Consider the following 25,718-nt stretch of genomic DNA (forward strand, 5'->3'; position numbering starts at 1 on the left):
ACGAGACAGCCTATAGGGAGGTGGTCAGAGACTTGGCCGGGTGGTGCCAGAATAACAACCTATCCCTCAACATAACCAAGACTAAGGAGATGATTGTGGACTACAGGAAAAGGAGCACCGAGCACGCCCCCATTCTCATCGACGGGGCTGTAGTGGAGCAGATTGAGAGCTTCAAGTTCCTTGGTGTCCACATCAACAACAAACTAGAATGGTCCAAACACACCAAGACAGTCGTGAAGAGGGCACGACAATGCCTATTCCCCCTCAGGAAACTAAAAAGATTTGGCATGGGTCCTGAGATCCTTTAAAGGTTCTACAGCTGCAACATCGAGAGCATCATGACCGGTTGCATCACTGCCTGGTACGGCAATTGCTCGGCCTCCGACCCCAAGGCACTTCAGAGGGTAGTGCGCACGGCCCAGTACATCACAGGGGCAAAGCTGCCTGCCATCCAGGACCTCTACACCAGGCGGTGTCAGAGGAAGGTCCTAAAAATGGTCAAAGACCCCAGCCACCCCAGTCATAGACTGTTCTCTCTACTACCGCATGGTAAGCGGTACCGGAGTGCCAAGTCTAGGACAAAAAAGGCTTCTCAACAGTTTTTACCCCCAAGCCATAAGACTCCTGAACAAGTAACCAAATGGTTACCCGGACTATCTGCATTGTGTCCCACCACCTGCCAACCCCTCTTTTTACGCTACTGCTACTCTCTGTTCATCATATATGCATAGTCACTTTAACCATATCTAGATGTACATACTACCTCAATAAGCCTGACTAACCGGTGTCTGTATATAGCCTTGCTACTGTTATTTTCAAATGTCTTTTTACTGTTGTTTTATTTCTTTACTTACACACACACACACATACATTTTTTTTCGCACTATTGGTTAGAGCCTGTAAGTAAGCATTTCACTGTAAGATCTACACCTGTTGTATTCGGCGCACATGACAAATAAACTTTGATTTGGTTTATTATTATTATTATTATTGTTAAAGGTACTGCATAGGTGTAAACATAATTTGTTTAGCAAGAGATAGCACTTGTATAACCTAAGAAAGTAGCAGAAATGTGCAGAATATAGTTTTGAATGCATTTTATTGAAGGGAAACAATAACAGTCTTGAACTTTTTTGGCAACATAGTGATATATTCTTATATACTGTACAATGAGGAAATAAACTACAAAATACTAGTCTCCTCCTATTTTTAACCATTGCCCACACCCACAAGGTGTATAAACAACAATGAATAAGAATAAGATAATAGACACAAAACAAAAACATGAAGAACATAAATCAATCAACTCTAGTTAGCACATGTAGGACAGTATGCAAGTGTGTGTGCATGGACTTTGCAGATGTATTTCTCACATGTGCAGCACATAGTATTTGTTTTACAGTCCTTCTTTGGGTGGCAGAATTGGGATCTCCTCCTCTTGCCTGCCCCAGCTGCAGCCTCAGGTGGATCAGGACAAGATTCAGCCCCCTGAACAGCTTTCACAAGCGCTGCAGAGGCTGCTGTGCAGGGAAGGCACTCCCTTCTTTGAATGTGTGGGGTTACAAGTGCCTTTCTCAGCTGCTCCAGGAACACCCTCCTCTTGTTCCGTTTATCAGGCATCCAGGTAGGGTTGATCTTGTTCCATATCATGAAGGCATTGTATGAGGACACATCAATGATGTTATGGAAGATGACCAGGGGCCAGCGGGAAGTCATCCTCCTGCAGCTGTAAGTTCCAATCACTTTGTCCAGGTTGTCCGTGCCTCCTTTGTTGTGGTTGTAGTCCAGGATTATGGCGGGTTTCCTGTCCTCACGATCACTGATCTCAACCGTTTTGTGCAGTGTGCTTAGGAGAACCACATTCTTGTTCATCTTTGGAGGTAAGTAACTAGAGTGGTGGTGGGGGTGAAGGCAAACTTTGATGAGAAGGCCCCTCTCCCCCTTGCGAGGAGTGCAGGGGGGAGCTCAGGCTTGTTCTTTCTAACTGCCAACCATGGTGATCTTCCTCTTCAGGAGCTGCTGGCTGAGTTCATAAGAGGTGAAGAAATTGTCAGATGTGACATTGTGCCCCCTCAGTCTATCTGTCACATCAAGCACAACCCGCATCCCCTGGGTTTTCTCCGGGCCTCCACGGGTCGGCTTCCCTGTGTAGACTTGCATCTTCCAAGCATAGCTGAATTGTGTGTTACAGGCCACACATATCTTGATGCCATACTTTGCTGGCTTGCTGGGCATATACTGCCGGAAAGGACAGGGAACTTTTGACAAAAGAGATTACTATCAGTTATTAGTATCAGGGTCACAGAAAACAATCACATAAATCAATGATATTACAGCAATACATAATAAAATTAACAGTGGAAATCACTTATATTACAGATATGAAAATAAAAATGTACCTCTGAATGGAACCAGTTGCTCATCCACTGTTACTTCAGGCCCAGGGTTGTAGAGGTATGGCAGACGCTCCACCCACTTCTCCCAGACCTCTCTTATGGCCGCCAGTTTGTCTCTCACACGTCTTGCAGGTCTTGACTCACGGTTATCAAATCGTAGCATTCTTGAGAAAGTGTGAAAGACTTTCAGTGGCATCGTGGCACAAAGTGCCCTTCCACTCGCTGCATCCCAGAGACTACATGTAGCCTCGCCTTGGGACCTATACTCACCTGCTAAGATTAACAGCCCTATGTAGGCATGCGGGTCAATCTCATCCATCCTTTACCAGTTGTCTCCATATTTACGGAAATCCTCCAAATTTGTCATCTCCAGGGTGATTCTTTTAATGGCTGGTGTGATGAACATGTAGAATGTTGAGGCGATGTCCTGGGCATGGGCAACTGCATGTCTTGTGGGCCCTGGGGTCATCCGTATGACATTTTGTGCTGCCATCCTGCCCTGGTTGTCATATGGTGACAAGGACCATGTTATCCTCTTAGTGCGCAAATCCCTCTAGAGGGATCAAATTCGACAACATCTGGTGAAATCAGAGCGCGCCAAATTCAAAATACAAAATCGTAATATTAAACATTCATGAAAATACAAGTGTCGTACATCAGTAAAAAGCTTAACTTCTTGTTAATCCAGCCGCTTTGTCAGATTTCAAAAAGGCTTTACGGCGAAAGCATACCATGCGATTATCTGAGGACAGCGCCCCGCATACAAAAGCATTACAAACATTTTCCAAACAAGCAGAGGCGTCACAAAAGTCAGAAATAGCTATAAAATAAATCACTTCCCTTTTAAGATCTTACTCTGTTTGCAATCCCAAGGGTCCCAGCTACATAAAAATGGTCCTTTTGTTCGATAAAGTCCTTTATATCCCCAAAAAGTCAGTTTAGTTGTCGCGCTTGATTCAGTAATCCACCGGTTTCCCTCGTTCAAAATGCATACAAATGAATCTCAAAAGTTACCAATAAACTTCGTCCAAACAAGTCAAATAACGTTTCTAATCAATCCTCGGGTTCCCTAATATGTAAATAAAACGTTCAAATTTAAGACGGAGAATAGTATTGTTCATTACCGGAGATAAATAACGAAGTGCGCGCTCTCATCCATGCGCGCCACAATACTATAGCCAAAATGGGAGCCACCTAGAAAAACTACAAATTGAAGCTCATTTTTCAAAAAACAAGCCTGAAACTCTTTCTGAAGACTGTTGACATCTAACAGGAACTGCAATATGGGAGGTATTCCTTTGATATTCCCATAGACAGCCATTATAATGAGTAGTGAGCTCAAATAAAATAATTCCCGGATGGATTCTCCTCGGGTGTTCGCCTGTTATATAAGTTCTGTTATATATAAGTTTTGGAAACTTTAGAGTGTTTTCTATCCGATACTACAAATTATATGCATATCCTAGCTTCTGGGCCTGAGTAACAGGCAGTTTACTTTGGGCACGTCAGTCATCCGAAATACAGAATACTGCCACCGACCCTCAAGTTATTTTGCTGTTCTTTGACAAAAATGTCTCTTTCAGCTTGGGGGATTTCTTCTTCATCTTAAGATGATGCATCGTGCTCTGGGTTGTATTCTTTCCCATCTTCTTCTTCAGATACCTCCTCCTCTTCTAAGTCATTGTTCCTCCAGGACATCTGAAAAAATCAGATCTACTACCTGTTGGGCACTGAAACGTGCACTCATCGCTTCACCAAAGAGAGAAATTTGGGTACTGTTATCTGCAGCACCTTTTATAGCCTCTGACTGCATTCCCCATTAGTAAACAATGCCTTCAAGAAATGTTTATTTTATTTTCTGACATTTTGTTTATTTTGTCTGTGAACTTGAGTCGTGTGGGGTCATGGAGGGAAGAGGCTGCACATGCACAAGAAAGTTTTAGTTTTGTCTGAGTTCAATCAGTAGCACACAATCTCAGTGTGTGTGTGTGTGTGTGTGTGTGTGTGTGTGTGTGTGTGTGTGTGTGTGTGTGTGTGTGTGTGTGTGTGTGTGTGTGTGTGTGTGTGTGTGTGTGTGTGTCTTTGTGGTGTGTAAATTATTTTATAACTGCCGGGTCAAAAATGACCCTAAGACAATCTTTGTTCCCTGGTGGTGTACAGCTTTCATGGAAATATGAACAAAGGCGATGTTTCACTTTTTCTAATGTTGGGGTCACTCTAGGAAAAGTAATCAAATTTCAATGTGAAAAAATATCATTTAGGGGGTTTTCTCTGCTTTTAAACTTAGTGGCGGGTCATTTTGGACCCTTAAGACAACACAAGGGTTAATTCAGCATGTATTGATCTGAACTGATTTCAGAGCCCACTCATTTGAATGTAAAAGTCCTGCTAAATCAACTCTGAATGATCTCATACTTACAAATAACCCTCATAAATAGTCAACTAGTAGTGTTTTGATATGGACCTCAGTGATCACTGTCCCATAGTCTGTCAGAAACACAAGATGTCTAAAACTAAACCACGCCTTGTTATTAAAATAAACTTTAAACACTTCCATGAGCAAGGGTTCTTACATGACATTTACCATTCAGGCTTACTTAGTGTTAATGACAGTCCGGACTTGGAACTTGCCCTTTAACGATTCTCTAGTATGTTTATCTCTGCATCTGATAAACATGCTTCTATGAAGAGATTAAGAATTAAAGATAGAGCCAACCCTTGGTCAATGCCTGAACTTGCTGAGTTAATTCAGCTAAGGAAGAAAGCTTGGTCTGAAACAAGACACACTGGTAGCTCTGCTAACTGGCTCACCTTCAGACAACTTTAGCTTCCATAAAAAGGACTAAATCAATCTATTTCATTAATTCCATTCCTGACCCTTGTGACTATTCCGCTATGTTTTGGAAGGCTAATAAATTGCTAAAAAGAAGCAGCCACACCTCTCTGCCCAATGAGGTTCTATTTAACTCCAATACTATAACAGACAAAACTGAAATAACTGACGCTTAATAAATAAATAATTGATGTTTAACCAACATTTTATTGCAGCAGGCCAGTTATTTGAAAGGGGAAATAGCAGCAATAAGGACAACTCTGAAAAGACTGTTCATGATACAAGCTCATCTCTGATACACCCCTGTTTAATCACAGACTTGCCTGCTACTGTAAATGGTAACACTGTTCTCTTTTCTTCAAGTCACAACTAGGGAAGTTCTGGATGCTCTCTTAATTATTGATGTAAAAAAATCCTCTTGGGCAGACATGCTTGACCTGTGTCTTCTACGGCTTCCTGCACCTCTGATTGTGGAGCCTTTGACACATTTTGTATCAATCCATTCTCTTGGGTATTATTCCTAAGGTGTGGAAGGTGGCCCTTGTTCTCCCGCTCCACAAAGGTGGTGAGCCCTGCGATCTTAATAATTATCGCCCAATTTCTAAATGTTCATGTCTAGCGGAAATATTAGAACTCTTGATACGTTCTCAACTGCAGTCCTTTTTTAGATGGAAAATGTATTCTGAATGCTCACCAGTCAGGCTTTAGGCCAGGACACCAATGTCATAGTTATTAATAAATTACATATTTAACACACTATACAGGAAACAGCACTGCTCTGCCCTCTGATTCAGAGGGGTTGGGTTAAATGCGGAAGACACATTTCAGTTGAATACATTCAGATGGACAACTGACTAGGTATCCCCCTTTCCCTTTATATTGATATGTGGAAAACATTCAATACAGTTGATCATGCACTGTTGCTACGGAGACCATCCAACATTTTTCAAGACCAAGCGGCCTGCGGCTGGTTAAAGAAATTACCTGCACGACAGAAGTCAATGTACAGTATATCTGCTGATGGCGTTCTCTTAAAGGTCCCAAACAGTCATTCTGATTACCATGTAAAATTGCCTTTTGAGTGACTAAAATATCTCCCATAATATTTTATGGGGATAGAAAGGCATTTTGTAAATAGAAAAATTACTTTTCCTCTCATGGCTAACTACCAGGAAGTTTGAATAGATGGACATTCATCAGCTTGACGTGACTGACAACTCTTTGAAACGCCTATGTCAAGTAACTTGGTTGCAGCAAAATCATTTCAAGTAAATTTGGTAATGCACAAATCAAATCATCAAATCAAATGTTATTGGTCACATACACATGGTTAGCAGATGTTAATGCGAGTGTAGCGAAATGCTTGTGCTTCTAGTTCCGACCATGCAGTAATATCTAACAAGTAATCTAACAATTTCACAACAACTACCTTATAGGAATGAATAAGAACATGTACATATAAATATATGGATGAGCAATGGCCGAACGGCATAGGCAAGATGGTATAGAGTACAGTATATACATATGAGATGAGTAATGAAGGGTATGTAAACATTATATAAAGTGGCATTGTTTAAAGTGACTAGTGATACATTTATTACATCCAATTTGTAATTATTAAAGTGGCTAGAGATTTGAGTCAGTATGTTGGCAGCAGCCACTCAATGTTAGTGATGGCTGTTTAACAGTCTGATGGCCTTGAGATAGAAGCTGTTTTTCAGTCTCTCGGTTCCAGCTTTGATGCACCTGTACTGACCTCGCCTTCTGGATGATAGCGGGGGGAACAGGCAGTGGCTCGGGTGGTTGTTATCCTTGATGATCTTTTTGGCATTCCTATGACATCGGGTGGTGTAGGTGTCCTGGAGGTCAGGTAGTTTGCCCCCAGTGATGCGTTGTGCAGACCTCACTACCCACACCAGAAGAGTGTCATTGTCTCTTATATAGTTTTAATGGCTGGGAGTCTCTGACTACCAGAAGGGCCCAACATTGACTATTATTCGTATATAAAGCAGTTCTCCAGAATATCCCATACTACCTCACCTCACTTCTAAATTGGAAATCTAGTAATTATAAGACTCAATACTGGTTGGTACTAGAGGTTCATTAGGTCTCCTCTGAGTTAGGGAAGCCTGCTTTCAGTTACTATGCCCTTCAGTCCTGGAATGTCTGACTTGCCTGACTTGTTTGACTCATGTGCCAGTTCAGTTGGTCTTGCATCTGTGCTTCTGCATGGGAACAGAAAGAAAAGACAAAAGGACTGACTGCAAGGGGCGGCAGGTAGCCTAGTGGTTAGAGTGTTGGGCCAGTAACCGAAAGGTTGCTGGATCGAATCCCTTAACTGACAAGGTACAAATCTGTCGTTCTGCCCCTGAACAAGGCAGGTTCTGTTGATGGCCTACTGTTCCCCGGGAGGCCATCATTGTAAATAAGAATTTCTTCTTAACTGACTTGCCTAGTTAAATAAAAAGTTGTGGTCAATGAATGTTGTTCAGTTTGTTGGAATAATAGCCTACAGTTAAAAGTTCAACAAGAGACTTTGCCACCAGGTTACTGAGTCATTCTGGTCTTACAGTATGAACAAGTCATGTAGACCAATAGAAACGGCGGAGTACATCACTTTTAATTAGTTGATAACATAACAGTTCGTGTACACAAGTACAAAGAATGTGATATACAGATATGTGTTGGAGCTTTGTGTTATGGGGATGTGTGAAACTTGTGAAACTTACTACTCAGCCTGAACTGTCCCCATTTGCGCAGCTGAATGTTAACTTTTCAGTGGCGCCGACTGGTAAGACCGATGCTTCAGGAGAGCGTTCACATGTGCTAGCAAGGGAGAGGTCCTGGGTTTCGAGCCTTGTGGGAGCTGAATCAGGAGGAAGTGGTAGTCACTAAGCAAGCAGTGTGATGTCCTTTATATTTTTATTCTTACTGTATACATGTTCTATGGATGATGCATGAATCAATAATTGATCAAGTTCTTTGGAATTCTTTACATAATGTGGTGGGTCAGGTTATTATACCAAATCAAAGCCAGTATTATGTTAGCTGATAACTCCAATTGGAGTTTCTAATGTTCAAAACAGCAGGGTTAGTGGGTTCAAGTCAAGTGCCAATGAACAGCCTGTGTTATGATTATTTCCTTCGAATCAGGTGAGCATCTGAGTTTAAAATGAATGAGATATAATATTAACTCAGGGACCACCTGTCTTAAAATACCTCCAGCAATGTAAACATGAGTCAGTGCACAGAATCAACATGGGTTATCATCATGGTGTTAATGCCGCTGTTTGTGGTTTTATCGTTTTTACATTGACACAGCAGCACTCTCTTTACATTTCCTGTTGTTCCCTGGTGTTGGAGATTAGTAAAGATTATTGTTACTTGTATCTCTTTTTACATCCTTTAAAGGGGAAATCTGCAGTTCAACAATAAACAAAGCAGCCGCCCCACCACCTTTTTGGGTAAACTGCTTAGGGATGGGGCTGGAGGAATGTCTACTATTTACTAGTTAACAACAAATCATGTATGTTATATAAAATATATTCACCCCACCGAGTATTGTAATCAAAACTTACCAGAAAGCATGTAGTCCTTGGCTCAGACAGTATAGTTGTGTGGGCTCAATAGCATCTCATTAGTGTGCAAGATCTTGAGAATCAGCTGTACATGTGATGGAAGAGTGCACTGTGCATGCAGAGGGTTGCAATTCCATTGAATTGGTGATAGTTTAACCAAAATATGCCACAAGACCTAGAATTGCCTTATGTGTATCCCACAAAAAAAGGTTCACTGTTATAAGCTAACTTGTTTGATGAATTTAAGCAAAATTCCCCAAATTCCCAGGCTTAACTTCCCATAGAAAAGTTCTGGAAATTTACCGGAGTATCCGGCCCTTTTGAAACCCTAGTTTTAGCCATGTTTTGAAGGTTTACAGTGTTTGTTTACAATTTACAAAGAATGGAGTGTAACAACATAATATTTAATATTTCTGATGGGGTTAAACAGACTGTAATTAACTGCTACTGGTAGTGTTTGAGGAATACAATCAAGCAATTATTTTTACACAAAAGAACATACAGTATCTCAAAACCCAACCTCCCAAAACCCATCACTGGGGGCTTTCCCATGCAGTCTGTCCAATACAGCTTTGCCTCAATTCTTTGGAACTGTTTCCATGGTGCATCCATTCACTAGGTACTACAGTATTTGCCGCCACATGTTATCAGTAGTAAACCCAGCCAATTCTCCAGTCTTCTGGAAATTAGATGTTCTCTGAAAGTGTACACTACAGAAGAGTGGAGGGCCAGACAGATAGAACCCCAGCAGTAACATTCCATGTCTCTGTTGGGGTTGTCACAGTAACCAACAGGCATAGGCCCTTGTATTAACAGTAGTGGATGTTTGAAATGTGTATTATGAGTTAAGTGAAACTTGATTGCTAGTGCATGTGATTGATAGTACTGTAATTCCCTGTTTCTGTGCTAAAGCATGCATTTTCTGTCACTAGGTAGAAATACTTTTTTACTACACAGTCTCAGATTTAGTAAGCCTCGGAGGGGACAGTATACCTGTGTGCCCCTAACCTGACCTGTACTGTCAGATCTTCTGTATGACTGTATTACTATGGCTCCTCCCATTTGTGTCTGTATGCAAAATGACCAGGCAAAACTCTAGAGAAAGACTAAATTGTTTCCCTCTTTGTCCTTGTGCACTGGCAGTTTGTCAATCTTGGAAACAGCAAAATAGCTGACCTTTCAGTGGAATGGGGCTGGCTGTGGGATAACGTTGGTGCTGTTTGCATTGTTGGGATACTTGGTTTCCTTCCTGGTCATCTTGAGTGGCTGTGTTCAAACCTTGCATCATTTCTCCTAATGGGGGAGATGCCGTTTATAGTTCTGTCTTGGGATGGAATACTAACTAACAGTGAAACACTTTCCTCTTTCTCGCTGCATTTTCTGGTGGTTTCTGGTGTTTATTAAAATGCCCCTCTAAACCAAATATGTGTGCTGTGTTTTGGGTTGTTCCCCATAAAAGGTAATTACATGGCTGAACATTTGAATAAAAAACGTTACAGCACTTATTCTTTTAAAATTGAAACATGGTGGAAATATCAAAGAAAACTACAAAGAAAATAGACAGAGCAATTGCTTTGTGAGAGCATTTCCCCAACACTCCCTGAATTTCAGATTTGTGCAGGTATATTTATCCAGGGCCAGAAATGTCAGGTATTACTGATATCCTGTCCTGTGGTTAGGAGGGAGCTGATACTCATTTGACCACCTCCACAGACCTTTAGGTGAGACCTAACAGCCTTACAGGCCTGCAGCTCATTTGTCTTCCGTCCTGTGTATGACAATTCACTGCAAGAAAGACTGTATACCTCACAGCCGTGAAGAACACTAAACTGGAATTATCTTGGCTAATTTGTATTGAGGTCATCACATATTTCTCCTTGCATGCTGACACCTTGGTAGTGTAAAACAAACAAACCCAAACCTGTATTTAAGCCAAGGTGTAGCCTGGCATGACCCAGATTGACTGTGTTTAGTATCGAGTGTATAAAGCAGCAGCAGTGATTAAGGAATGTAAAACTGCTGAGGTTTGATAAAATATTTGCCACTCTAGGCGTCCCTTTAAGTGCAACCACCAGAGATTATAGGGGGAGGGGAGGTTAGCCGCTCTCTGATGCCCATCAGGAGTCCTCTTCAGTGTTTCCCCTTCAGTGTTTCCCCTAGGATTTTTTCAGCAGAGGTGGCAAAGTAAGCATGAGGAGCGTGGCCAATAGCGCGGTCTCCGACCAAACATTTTAGAGACCGTCCTCTAGGCCGCAGAGCCAAAAATGTTACAGTTTTGAAGCTAGTTTCTTACAATTATACACATTTGCCATGGGGCTGAGAGAAATAATGGCAGTTATAAAGCTAATTTCCTGCATTTCTACAAATTTTGAAGTTAAGAGGAATGGTTTTAGTTTTGCTGATGATCTTATTTTTTTTATATATAGCTCCATTATCTTTTCTACATACTTTATATCTGTTTTTAGACCTTTCATTTTACCATGAAAATGTTTCCCCTATATTCATTTTTTAAATCATATCTTTTGGCCCACCTCTGCTAAATGAATATAGAGGAAACATTGCCACTTCCTCTGGGTTTACTCCATAGATATAGAATGAAGTTCATTCTATTTCTATGATTTACTCACTCCCGGCATCTGGAGCAAGCCAAGCCTTCACCAAGTCATCACAAACAATCATGCAGTATCCTTAAAGATGGAATCCGCATTAGTGCGAATTAGCGCCACTGTCCGCCCCACGGTCGTTATTTAAAAAATATATATATATATATTTTGTATGTACTGTACTGTATACTGTACATACAGTATACTGCTTTTTTATTCAAATGAAAGTTTATTTGTCACGTGCGCCGAATACAACAGTAAGTGAAATGCTTATTGCATGTGCAATTTAAAAAAATACTGTGTTCGTTGTTTGCTGTAACTTTGTTAATATAGGGGCTGGTCCTGGGCCAGCTAACAAGCAGCTAACAGCAGGGGTGCACAGAACTACGTGTTTTAGTGTGACTCGGTCAGAGGAAAACTGTTCTGCATTGAATGACTGAAGTTAGTTAAATCTTCACGTTCATGCTAAACTAACTAACTTTGTGGAAAATACAACCATATGTGACAACACAACATTCATAGAGTTGCAATTAAAACATATTTACCGGACAACCACAGTTGGTTGTTTCATTAGAGTTCAGATTGGAAATTCAACACCTTGTTGTATGGTATGGCTTGTAGTATTCATAACTCACTTGAACCCTAATAAAATTCACACTGAACTAGTCCTCATACTTTGTCCCTCTTTCTTCCTCAGTCGCAGGACAGGCCGCTACAGTGTCCAGAGCCAGCCCACAAATGCCTCAGGAAAGCCCCCATACCACCGCTGTAACTCCCAGGACTCGCTGGACGAGCTGCTCATGGATGAATACTGGACGGAGGTGGAGAACATCACCCTTAGCGGCGAGGGAAAGGTGGATGTAGAGCCACAGGAGGAGGTGCAGCTGAAGGTGCCTGATGGTATGGAGCTCTACACTATAGCAGGAGTGTCAATTGAAGTAGAGATGAGATGGGGTTGTTATAGTGGAAGGTCTATATGCCCTGCTTATTCAAAGTAACATTTTAGACCAACCTGCTGAAACAAGACCGAATGAGAGTGATGAGCTGAGCAAGGGGGGCTCGAGCGGAGAAATAATAATAAATACATATTTTTTTCATTATGCCCAGCTTACGAGGCCACTTGATGCAATTGCCTCATCTGCCTAACGGTAAGTCCGCCAGTGAGTATGTACTATGTACATTAGAAATATAATGAATTCATTCTATTTCTATGGTACAGTATATGACTTGTGATTTACCTAGATCACTGTCTGAAAGGATTCTTTTAGTAGAGCACATTCAGTACACACTGGTCTGTTGTAATGTCATAATGATAACTAATTTCTTTCATCCACAAAATACAATAGCCTGGCTTGATCCTACAGGGTCAGGAAATGCCTATAAAAAGCACTGCTGAAGTTTGTTTATAAAGTCGAAATGCATTGTTTTGTCTGAAGCACTAAATGTAGGAACTTCCTTCTGTTATTTTTTATATCAAGAATGTTGGTGTATGACCGGTTAAGGCAGCGGTTCCCAAACTAAGGGTCACCTGATATGTAAATTGGGTCGCGAGAGAATTCCCCAAATTCTGAAAAACAACAACCCCCAAAAAATGATTATAATATAGTCTATCTCAAAATCATTGTAATGTGGTTAACCTTAAAAATCTAAATTAAAATTATTAAATTCAACCAGAGAGCGCTCTTAGATCATAGGAAAATGCTGCACTTGACCGTTGCACTTGAATCATTCCTACGGTGAATGGCTAGGCCTGTTACACTATGAAACCACACACTACTGCAGAGACTTTCATATTACCAGCCGCAATTGGTATGGTGAAAACAATGTGTGGGGAGACAGAGCCACACAAACTCACATCAATACCTTTGTCAGATAACATTGTTAAACAAATAATTGATGCTATTGCTAGCAATCAAGAGGAAACTCTGACTGAACGACTCAAAATCCCCAGTTTATGATCTCCAAATGGACGTTAGCTGTGAGGGCCGAGATGCCCATGGATTTACCTTTGTTCGCAATAAATGTTGGGGGATTTTTTGCATTGACAGAGGAACTGTCATTCACAATGGATGTAATGAAAATTAAATGTCTCCTTGCCTATGTAACCAACATACAGTATTTGGGAACGAACTGAACGCAAGCATGCAGGGAAAATACAAAAACATTCTACAGATGATCAGTGGATTCAGAGGAAAGAATTCTTATTGGAGAGAGAGTTTTTCGAAAGCGAACCATGCCCCCTTCCCTCAGCTGTGTATGTTTCTAACAGAAAACAGCATCAGTAAGTGTCCCACACGAGTGAACAATGCTCACCTCCAACGCTTGGAAGACCGCTTTGGGATTACTTCCCAATCCGTTTGAATGGCTCAGTTGACATGCCGTTAAGTGAAGTCGAACAGCTGATCGAGCTGTCATGTGACCGAATGCTGCAGACAACACATTCACGTGTCACTACGGAATAATTTTGGTTCCTGACTCAAAGGGAATATCCTGCTGTCTCCCGTTTAGCATTAAAACTCATGGTACCCTTCGCCAGCTCATATCTGTGTGAAGCTGGCTTCAGTGCTCTCGTCTGCGTTAAAACCAAATGTCGATCCAGGTTGAATGTGACCGCAGAGATGACGTGAGTACTGTCGACCGCGCCCCCTGACTTTGAGAAGCTCTGACAAAACAGTCATCAAGCACAACTATTTCATTAGTGGTGGTGAGATAAGACACATTACGTCAGACTAATTTGCAATTGACGGTCATAGCCCCACATTAAAAGTATGTGATGGTGAGTTGAAGACAATCAGAAATACTGTTAGAATGTTTTTTCAATTGACTGTCATAGCCCCCCCCCCCAATTTTTTTTTTTTTTACATTGGCTGTTAAATTACACATGGTTCACATGGGTTGCGAATTTTTTTAATCAAAATGGGGTCGTGGGACAAAAACGTTTTGGAACCCCTGGAGTAAGGGGTTAGGAGTGAGACATCCTTCCCTGTTTCATGTCCTTGTTTGTTTCTATTCCCACTCCTCGGTACAGAGAAATTGCATAATATAATAGTAATTACACAGAAATAATCTATGAATTAGTTTGTTTCTTTATTATTCAGTCTTTAGACCTAGACTTTACCATTAACATACTACAGCTCTTTTGGTTTATCATCAACTGATAAGACTCAACCTAACTGAACTTGTGCATCTGTCTGTCTGTAGAGGGGGAACAGGAGAAGGCATGGCTGACTGAGGCAGGGCTGGCCACTCTGTTTGACGAGTCGGCGTCGGACCCCGAGGACATGATGGGGCTGTTGTTCACACTGACGCGCACACAGGCTGCCGCCGTAGAGAAACGTTTTGAAACCATCAGGAAGAGGAACAAGCAGCACCACATACCTGACGTCAGAGACATCTTCAAACTCCCAGGCACACTGGAGTCAAAGGTCAGCCTACCACAGGTCCTGTTAACACGCACAAACCTGGTTTTAGAACTCAATCATGCCTGAGATGCTTCACTGCAGAAAGAACCCATTGACTTGTTTACCACAGTCAGTTAACATCATTACTAATCACATGGAGATTGTCTGTTAATGGACACCAGAATGTGAGGTAATAGGTAACTGGATATCTTATCCTAATGTTTATTCTGTTCACAATTGGTAATAGAAACATATTGACTTTCTACAATATCAGCAGTTACATAAACTTGTTTGATTCATTAATTGTGCAAAATAAGCTATATTGAATTCTGATGAGAGCCTGTTTTTGTTCTGTATTATGTTGCAGGAGGATGAAGCAAAGTCAACAGAGAGAAGTGAAAACAGAAAAAGGAATATTACGACAGATGGTGTGTACCACAAGTTCTAGTAGGCGCAAGGGTCAATTTCATCATGTAAAAACTGGCGCACTGGCAATATTTGAGGTGTGTCCTTAAAAACAAGCGCAGAAGTGAACATTTCATGCAGCACTAAAGGGAAGTTTTAAGACCTCCAAAAAGCAGGTCTTAACGGTAATGCAGTTGATAATGGCATTGATTTTGAGAGAGGCAGCGCAGCCTGTCCAGCCGTGACGCTCAGTGCCCATTGAAAGAGAGGTGTGCCTTTTTGTGCTGGTGAATCTCGTATTTTCTAAACATAAAAAACTATTGGTTTCCCCCATTTACACAATGATTGGAAGTCTATGAGTATCTGCTAGCATGCTAGTAGATACTCATAGACGTCCAGTCATCCACAAGTTCACCTGAGTCTGGGGAAATAGATAAAGGGACTCATTGCCAAAATCCCAAAGTATCCCTTTAATCAAGGCTGGTTTCACATAGGTGCATCTTTTTATTATGTTTTATTGTCACATACACCAGATAGGTGCAGTGAAATGTGTTGTTTTACGGGGTCAGTCATAGTTGTTCGGAGCAAATGAAGGTTAAATGCCTTGCTCAAGGACACATACACAGATTTTTATCCTTGTCGGCTCCGGGTATTCGAACCAGAGACCTTTCGGTTACTGACCCAACGGTCTAACTAGACTACCTGCCACTCCATTAGCCACGTTTTGAGTAAAGGGGTCTTAAATGGTCTACTGAGAGTGCCTTGAAATATTTTGGAGGTTTTTGCCCTCATGCTTTTTCATGATTCACAATTCACATACCTGCATACTTCATTTTGCTTGTTCAAGTAGACTATCCATCCCCATTTTCAAAAAGCACCCCTCATCCGATTACCAAAGGCGTGATCCTCCAAACTATTCAGTCCTATAATGCCATATCAACGGCAGATTATATTGAGAATGAATAGGCAACGATACAATTGACAGGAGCGTAGTATTTTGTAAAGACGTGTAAATGTTATGAGTAAAGACATTTAGGCCTACGTGTGCACACAGTGCCAAGAGATGCGATTTATGATATCATGCTTCTGACCCCATCCTATTTAGAAATGTTGTGTTTTAAAAAACAGATGGCTTGTTTTTCATTTGATTAAAAGCCAGTTATAGCCTCCCCTCAATGAAGGCTGTTTTTTTGTCATGCCAAATGCATTCGCCAAATAGCAGCATATCAATAAAGGGTTGAAATAAGACTGCTTTGAAATAAATATGAATCACCAAAGCTTTATCAAAAGATCAAGTTTGGAAGCAGCAAAACAGTGAGCGAACCTCCCCTTTTTATCATTATTTTAGCCTGCACTCGTTATTCATTTGGATGGTCGTAAAAGCCTCCATAGTCTACCTTAATATTATATGCCCACGGGGAGCAATTATGGTACCTGTAACGGTATTTTGACATAGTCTATATTAAAACAAGTTGTTGTTTCATTTTGATTCAAATTGTATTATAATTATTCACTCTCTTTTTTAAAAGTCTTATCAATAGTGAATTCAATCTAGCTTATTGACAACGTTTGGCATGTCCATGGCTCAGATTCATGTGTGTGTGTGTGTGTGTGTGTGTGTGTGTGTGTGTGTGTGTGTGTGTGTGTGTGTGTGTGTGTGTGTGTGTGTGTGTGTGTGTGTGTGTGTGTGTGTGTGTGTGTGTGTGTACACAGGTCAGGTGGTGGGGCAGGGGAATGGGGCTGGCCCTTCTGAGCAGAGTGTGTCTGAACCTGAGACTGACATCAACCTAGAGCTGTCCTTCTCTGATCAGGCCCTCGGCTATAAGGAGGGCTCAAAGGCCAGCAGTCAGGCTCTGACGGACACAGACGATAAGCTACCTGTGAGTAAACATTAACACCACCACACAGATTGACTGAGCCTCTGAGCTGGAGTAAAGTTTACATGTCAAAACAGGAAGTGTCACTCGTCAAAAATATAAACACAACATGTAAAGTGTTGGTCCCATGTTTCATGAGCTGAAATAAAAGATCCCAGAAATGTTCCGTATGTACAAAAAGCTTATTTCTCTCATATTTTGTGCACACATTTGTTTACATCCCTGTTAGTGAGCATTTCTCCTTTGCCAAGACAATCCATCCACCTGACGGGTGTGGCATATCAATAAGCTGATTAAACAGCATGATCATTACACCGGTGCATCCTGTAATGGGGACAATAAAAGGCCACTCTAAAATGTGCAGTTTTGTCACACAACACAATGCCAAAGATGTCTCAAGTTGAGGGAGCGTGCAATTGGCGTGCTGACTGCAGGAATGTACACCAGAGCTGTTGCCAGATCATTTTATGTTAATTTCTCTACCATAAGCCGCCTCCAACGTCGTTTTAGAGAATTTGACAGTACGTCCAACCGCCCTCACAACCGCAGACCAGTGTTTTACTTGCTATATTGTATTTACCTTTGTAAATTGTATTTAAGATTCAGTGTCTATTTCTTTTATCTGCCAATAGGTGCCCTTCTTTGTGTGGTATTGCAAAACCTCCCGGGTCTTTGTGGTTGAATCTGTGTTTGAAATTCACTGCTCGACTGAGGGACCTTACAGAAAATTGTATATGTGGGGGACAGAGAAGAGGTAGTCATTCAAAAATCATGTTAAGCACTATTATTACACACAGAATGAGTCCATGCAACTTATTATGTGACTTGTTAAGCGAATGTTTACTCCTGAACCTATTTAAGGTTGCCATAACAAAAAGGATGCATACTTATTGAATCAAGATATTTATTTTCATTTTTTATTAATTTGTAATTTATGTAATTTATAAATTTTTTAATTAATTTGTAAACATTTCTGAACAAAACATAATTCCACTTTGACATTATAGGGTATTGTGTGTAGGCCAGTGACAAAAAATATATATTTTAAATTCAGGATGTAGCACAACAAAATGTGGAAAAATACTTCCTGGAGGCATAGTATGTCGGCCTTACGCATCCGCGGTAGAAAGTGGCAGAGCTACAGCAGTGTTTGTCAGACCAGGAGACATCCTGAAAATCGGTCCTCTCACGAGAACGAATGTAGCGTCCCAACTAATATGACCACTGTATGGAAAGATGAGACTCCCACGAACACGATGGTGTTCTCCGTTTTGCCCATGACTCCCATGAGCCCCATGGGACTCATCTGAAGTCTGTACCGCCGATGTGCCAACTTCTGTCTGTAGCATCCGAACCGTTTGAGCTACAAACGAATTAAACCTCAGGAACAAGACGGTGTTCTCTGTTCTACTACCCTCACAGGCGTCACGGGAATCGTCTGAATGTAACCCGGTATTGGTTTAAAAAATGAATGGAACTATGGAAGTAGTTTTTTGCCCAAAGAAATGTCAACAACAAAAATCCTGAGCTTTCTTATATCTTGTTTCTTATATCCCCCCTGCTTGTGTACTAGTGTAAGTTTTATATGACATTGAATGCTGCCGTTTGCACAGATGATCAATCAGAACCTTTGAGTACTTTTTGTCTAATACATTTTACAGTACAAACTATTCTAGCAAATTGTGCATTTTAGTCTCTGGCTCTAGGGACACCTGGTGGTGACATTAAAGTATAACCACAGATACTAAAATTATGTCGGGTTTGCTAACTTGCCTATGTTAACCTCTGCTTCTCTCTTCTCTGTGTGACAGAACTTCAAGCTAAGCAGAGACAAGACTGGGCTGACCAAGATGGGGGACCTGTCCCCTCAGGATATGAAGAAGGTGCACCGCCTGGTACTGATAGAGATGACCGCTCTGTTTGACACGGCAGGCATCGACCTCAAGGCCCACAAAGCAGTCAAACTCAAGGTCAAAGGTGAGCCAGTATGCTACAACTGTTAGCATGGAAGTACTATATAACAGTATATCTAAGTGCCCTAATAACTATCCCTTTAACTATCCCATTTTGAGCTATAGTTCGAATCAGAGTTTGATTATTTGTTACATTGTATTTTTTTCATTTGGTCCGGTTGGTTTCACATTGCCAAATGTCAAACAAACTAAAATGCCTGAACAAAACCATGTGTTCATGCAGGTAATTTGTTTATTGGAGAAAAATGCTCACGTTAAATCCATCTACGATTATCAAGAAGCATAACTGTGTGTCCCAAACTTCATAGGCCTAGTACTTTCACTTTGGTTTTCCAACAACATATGGAGGGAAACAGCACAATAATCATAAATGCGCTGCTACTCACATAATGTTTCAGGTATATGAAGTTATTTAATCCAATGCTCGCATTCAAGCAACCAATAATACCTGTGGTTCTTTCCCTGTATTTGGTCCGGACTGTGTTCTCACCTGTAGCGAAATGCACCATGGTATGAATGGACCACCCTTTTTGAGCGAACCATGGTGTATTGTTTAGTGCGCTCCCGAGGGCGGATAGAGTGTTGACACCTGTCCAAACGAACCGAACTAAGGGGGAAAACACGCCAGGGTTTGGAAAAAATGCTCCAAACCAATTTGGTGTGAAAACCCTCTTAGTCTCAGGAAGCTCTGATGAAATTATGTTTGTTGTGTCTGTGTTCTAGAGTCTGGCCTGTTTGGAGTTCCCCTGGCCACCCTATTGGAGCAGGACCAGAGGAGACAGTCAGGGACCAAGGTGCCAATCATACTGCAGAGGGTGAGCAGCACAACCTCTCAGTAACAAAGTCAGGGATCCCGGTTCACTTTAATCATACAGTATGTCTAAATGTGTGCCTTGCAGTAGAAATCTCTGCAGTTTGCTGTAGTGGTGATGGTATTATCATATGTGCTGTTGATTTGGTGGTTAAAGCTTATAAGAGTGTTCTATTGTTTCCAGCTCATCTTTCACATAGAGGAAGAGGGTCTGGACACAGAGTGGCTTCTACGGATACCTGGATCAGCCACAAGAGTCAAGGTCATTGTTCATCATTGTTGATAGATGTTCTCATGGTTTATGCCTATACGGTGTCTGGGCAAGGATTTGCATGCTGTAAAATCAGCATAATGTAGCTATAGAGAAATTAACATTTGGCTAACGGAAGGGCTAGTGTGGTGACAGACTGTGTGGAATTTATGATGAGTGTTGTACTGTAGGCTTATGTGATGAAGCCTACAATGTATGTGTGTATATTAACATATGTGTCCTGCTGGCAGGCGGTGCATGTGGAGCTGGAGGGGAAGTTCTATGAGGGCCTGTTCTCATGGGAGAGTCTGAAGCAGCACGATGCAGCCAGCCTGCTCAAGCTCTTCATCAGGGAGCTGCCCCACCCACTGCTCACTGTGGAGTACCTCAGTACTTTCATGGCAGTGCTCAGTCAGTCCCATTATATACTGCACTACATTATGCACCAGACTTTCCTTATGCTACACACGTTCTCACAATGGTGCACTATATGTATACTCTACAGGAGGCTGCTGAGGGAAGAACGGCTCATAATAATAGCCGGAATGGCACAAATAGAATGGTATCAAACACCTGCATGTTGGATGTATTTGATACCATTCCACTAATTCCCCTCCAGCAATTACCACAAGCCCGTTCTCCCCAATTAAGGTGCCACCAACCTCCTGTGGTATACTCGTTCACAAATGTAGCTTGATTCACATTGAGTTTTATCATATGTTGAGTTATGCGTTAGTAAACCAATCCATTGTGGTTGTGATTTGCTTGCTTGCCTTACAGAACTGCCCACTAAGAAGCAACAGCTGCAGGCTCTCAACTTAGTGGTTCTGCTACTTCCAGAGTCCAGCCGTGATGTACTGAAGGTAGATAGAACTGCTTTCTCTGTGCTAGTTCTCTAGCCAATACAGTGTAGACTCATGGTGTCTGTTGGACACAATGTAATGTATCTTATGATGGTTTCAGTCACTGATGGAGTTCCTTCAGAGGGTCATAGACCACAAAGAGCAGAACAAGATGACCTTGAACAACATTGCCGTGGTGATGGCTCCAAACATCTTCATGTTTAAAGGCTTCCGCAACAAGATCAGTATGCAGCAGGAATTATCCATGGCCACAGAGACCGCCAACATCGTCCGACTGCTCATCCGATACCAAAACCTGCTCTGGACGGTACGCTCTAATCTTCTACCTTTTTATCATAGATACTTTATAGGCCTACTGTAGTTGAAATTGCACTTTGGTAGCATATTTGTAATGTTATTATACATTTTTCACTTCAGATTCCTAAATTCATAATGAACCAAGTCAGGAAACAAAACACGGAGAACCAGAAGAAAATTAGCAAAGACCGTGCCATGAGGAGACTCTTAAAGAAGATTGCTTACGACCGAGAGAAACCCGAAAAACAGGAGAAACCCCCCTCAGAGGTGAGAGCAGCAGAAAACAAAGGAGGACGTCTGTCTAGCACCTGTGTATGGTAAATGAAAAGCAGTTATGGCTGAGGGAACACCCATGCTCCTGAGTGAATCAAGAGGATAATATGTGAATGACTCAACTTAAATGCCTTCTGCACTTCCTGGTTCAACTGAGTTAAAAGGGAATGGCTCCCCTGTGACGCCTAGTGGACATATGTAGAACTGCAATGTTTTTGTTTGAAAAATTACTTAATAATGAAGAAACTGCATAATGTTTAATATGGATTTATGATGAAATTGAATAATTTAGCATAGAATTTGAATACCTTCAAAGTATATTGATATTGAAGTGCAATTTTCAAGAAACGCTTGATATGTTGAATAAGAATATTGCTGCTGTACAGTTTGTATTGGTGTAGTATGAAGTACAGTAGCTACACTATAGTGTGTACACTATTATGATGGTTGGAGGAGACATGTCTGTTGTCTATCCTTAGGTGGACAGTAGTTCTCAGGGCTTCATCAGGGTCCAGGCCCCTCAGTTCTCTAAGGTCTCCATGGCTGTCCAGTTGACTGAAGAGCTGCAGGCGTCTGACGTCCTCAGCCACTTCCTCAGCCAGAAGAGGTGAGACCAACACCCCTCCCTCTCCCCTGTCCCCGTCCTCCCTGGGGAACTACTGTCATGCCCGTCATACACCAAAGGATTGCATTCTGAGTCCAGCTAAATTACAGTACAGAGACATTTACACCCTGTGTGTGGTATAACTGAGCAGCCTATGGAGACTGTTATTTCTGCTCCAACTCAGTTGAGTGACACTGGCTCAGATTTCCCCACATCTGTTACATAAAACTAAAATGTCATAGCTCTGACATTGTATTGGAATGTCACTCTATATTTGTAACATGGGTTTTTATTTATCCCTCACTATGTCATCTGTGTGTTCTAGCTCTGTGTCTGTGAAGAGAGAAGACCTGTGCCTTTATGAAATAGGGGGCAATATCAGTAAGTTTTCCATGGTGGTGTGCAGTCATTCAACACAAAAACCATCTCAAATACACTGAGTGTACAGACTGACCAGGTGAACCCAGGTGAAAGCTAGGATCCCTTGTTGATGTCACTTGTTAAATCCACTTCAATCAGTGTAGATTAAGGGGAGGAGACAGGTTAAAGAAGGATTTTTAAGCTTGTAGATAATTGTGACATGGATTGAGTATGTGTGCCATTCAGAGGGTGAATGGGAAAGACAAAATATTTAAGTGCCTTTTGAATGGGGTATGGTAGTAGGTGCCAGACGCACAGGTTTGTGTCAAGAACTGCACCGCTGCTGGATTTTTCCCGCTCAACAGTTTCCTGTGTGTATCAAGAATGGTCTACCACCCAAAGGACATCCAGCCAACTTGACACAACTATGGGAAGCATTAGAGTCAACATGGGCCAGCATCCCTGTGGAACTTTTTCGACACCTTGTAGAGTCCATGCCCCGATGAATTGAAGCTGTTCTGAGGGCAAAAGGGGGTGCAACTCAATATTAGGAAGGTGTTCCTAATGTTTTGTACACTGTGTATTCTGTGGCATTAATATACAGTACCAGTCAAAAGTTTGGACGCACCTACTCATTCATGGGTTTTTCTTTATTTTTACTATTTTCTACATTGTAGAATAATAGTGAAGACATCAAAACTATGGAATCATGTAGTAACCAAAAAAGTGTTAAAACAAATCAAAATGTATTTGATATTTTAGATTATTCAAAGTAGCCACCGTTTGCCTTGATGACAGCTTTGCACACTCTTGGCATTCTCTCAACCAGCTTCACCTGGAATGCTTTTCCAACAGTCTTGAAGGAGTTCCCACATATGCTGAGCACTTGTTGGCTGCTTTTTCTTCACTCTGCGGTCCAACTCATCCCAAACCATCTCAATTGGATTGAGCTCGGGTGTTTGTGGAGACCAGGTCATCTGATGCAGCACTCCACCACTCTCCTTCTTGGTCAAATAGCCCTTACACAGCCTGGAGGTGTGTTGGGTCATTGCCCTGTTGAAAAACAAATGATAGTCCCACCAAGCTCAAACCAGATGGGATGGCGTATCACTGCAGAAAGCTGTTGTAGCCATGCTGTTTAAGTGTACCTTGAATTATAAATAAATCACATACAGTGTCACCAGCAAAGCACCCACACACCATCACACCTCCTCCTCCATGCTTCACGGTGGGAACCACACATTCGGAAATCATCCGTTCACCCGCTCTGCTTCTCACACAGACATGGTGGTTGGAACAAGATTTCCACCGGTCTAATGTCCATCGCTTGTGTTTCTTGACCCAAGCAAGTCTCTTCTTCATTTTGGTGTCCTTTAGTAGTTGTTTCTTTGCAGCAATTCGACCATGAAGGCCTGATTCACGCAGTCTCCTCTGAACAGTTGATGTTGAGATGCGTCTGTTACTTGAACTCTGTGAAGAATTTATTTGGGCTGCAATTTCTGAGGCTGGTAAGTAATGAACTTATCCTTTGCAGCAGAGGTAACTCTGGGTCTTCCTTTCCTGTGGCGGTCCTCATGAGAGCCAGTTTCACCATCCCCCTTGATGGTTGTTGCAACTGCACTTGAAGAAACTATCAAAGTTCTTGAAATTTTCCGGATTGACTGTCCTTCATGTCTTCAAGTAATGATGGACTGTCATTTCTCTTTGCTCATTTCAGCTGTTCTTGCCAGAATATGGACTTGGTCTTTAACCAAATAGGGCTACCTTGTCACAACACAACTGATTGGCTCAAAACGCATTAGAAGGAAAGAAATTCCACAAATGACCTTTTAACAAAGCCAAGAGCGTGCAAAGCTGTCATCAGGGCAAAGGGTGGCTACTTTGAAGAATCTCAAATGTAAAATATATTTTGACATGATTCCATATGTGTTATTTCATAGTTTTAATGTCTTCACTATTATTCTTCAATGCAGAAAATAACAAAATAATGAAAAATCCTGGAATGAGTAGGTGTGTCCAAACTATTGACTGGTACTTAAAAAAATTAAGATATGACAACATCCTACAGTAGACTGTATTCAGACCATATTCAAAGCGTCACCTTCCCAATATGTCAGACAGTACCTGATTAGTTCTTTGCTGTGTGTTGTTCCTGAACAGAGGAGCGCTGTCTGGATGAGGATACCTATATGAAAGACCTGTTGGAGCTGAACCCCAGTGCAAAGTGGGTCATCAAGTGGGTCATCCAGAGATAGATGCTCACACCCTGCCAGCCATGTCTTAAAGGTCCAATGCAGCCATTTTTATCTCAATATCAAATCATTTCTGGGTAACAAATAAAGTACCTTACTGTGATTGTTTTCCATTAAAATGGTAAAAAAGAAACAAAAATAGCTTATTTGCAAAGGGCAATTTCTCAAGCATGACTTTTGATAGGACTGTCGGGTCAGAGTGAGGGGCCTGATTGCACGAGCCTAATGGGAGGGATATGTAACCTGATAACTAGCTGTTATTGGCAGAGAGGTTTGAAACTTATACCGCCTCGTGATGTCGCTAGGCAGGCCTCACTCCATCCCACTGAAACAGGCTGACATTTCAGGCGGTCTTTTCAAACGGCTCTTACACTAAAAGGGCATTATCATAATTTTTACAATTTCACAGAATTATTCCAACCTCATAGTGTGGAAATATACATTCACTGTCCAGTTTATTAGGTACACCCATCTAGTACCTGGCCGGACCCCCCTTTGCTTCCAGAACAGCCTGAATTCTCTGTGGCCTGGTTTCTACAAGGTGTGGCATTCAAACGTTGCTCAATTGGTATCATGGGTCCTAATGTGTGCCAGGAAAACATTCACCACACCATTACACCACCGGCACCAGCCTGTACCGTTGACACCAGGCACGATGGGTCCATGAACTTATACTGCTAACGCCAAATCCTGATTCTGCCATCAGCATGATGCAACCGGAACCAGGATTCGTCAGAGCAGGCAATGTTTTTCCACTCCTCAATTGTCCACTGGAGCTGCTTTATGTTTTTAGCTAAATAGGCGTGGAACCCGATGTGGTCGTCTGCTGCAATAGCCCATCCGTGATAAGGACCGACGAGTTGTGAGTTCCGAGATGGCGTTCTGCACACCACTGTTGTACTGCACTGTTATTTGCCTGTTTGTGGCCCGCCTGCTTGCGCG

General features: G+C 41.8%; 1 protein-coding gene across 1 annotated transcript in view; it reads left to right on the forward strand.

The window, feature by feature from the left end:
- LOC120024033 (rho GTPase-activating protein 18-like) overlaps positions 1 to 24,845 on the forward strand; it is a 43,454-nt gene extending 18,609 nt beyond the window's left edge. Inside the window, exons 2-15 of the mRNA XM_038968124.1 lie at positions 12,108 to 12,310; positions 14,612 to 14,835; positions 15,179 to 15,239; positions 16,930 to 17,096; positions 18,905 to 19,070; positions 19,790 to 19,881; positions 20,062 to 20,139; positions 20,379 to 20,538; positions 20,908 to 20,990; positions 21,091 to 21,297; positions 21,408 to 21,554; positions 22,040 to 22,167; positions 22,490 to 22,545; positions 24,685 to 24,845. Of these exons, the coding sequence (XP_038824052.1) occupies positions 12,108 to 12,310; positions 14,612 to 14,835; positions 15,179 to 15,239; positions 16,930 to 17,096; positions 18,905 to 19,070; positions 19,790 to 19,881; positions 20,062 to 20,139; positions 20,379 to 20,538; positions 20,908 to 20,990; positions 21,091 to 21,297; positions 21,408 to 21,554; positions 22,040 to 22,167; positions 22,490 to 22,545; positions 24,685 to 24,779 (1,867 nt within the window). The 3' untranslated portion in view covers positions 24,780 to 24,845. The remainder of the gene's footprint in view (positions 1 to 12,107; positions 12,311 to 14,611; positions 14,836 to 15,178; positions 15,240 to 16,929; positions 17,097 to 18,904; positions 19,071 to 19,789; positions 19,882 to 20,061; positions 20,140 to 20,378; positions 20,539 to 20,907; positions 20,991 to 21,090; positions 21,298 to 21,407; positions 21,555 to 22,039; positions 22,168 to 22,489; positions 22,546 to 24,684) is intronic.
- Positions 24,846 to 25,718: the final 873 nt, after the last annotated feature.

This window comes from Salvelinus namaycush, chromosome 29, assembly GCF_016432855.1.
Source record: "Salvelinus namaycush isolate Seneca chromosome 29, SaNama_1.0, whole genome shotgun sequence".
In the NCBI taxonomy this organism is placed as follows: domain Eukaryota; kingdom Metazoa; phylum Chordata; class Actinopteri; order Salmoniformes; family Salmonidae; genus Salvelinus; species Salvelinus namaycush.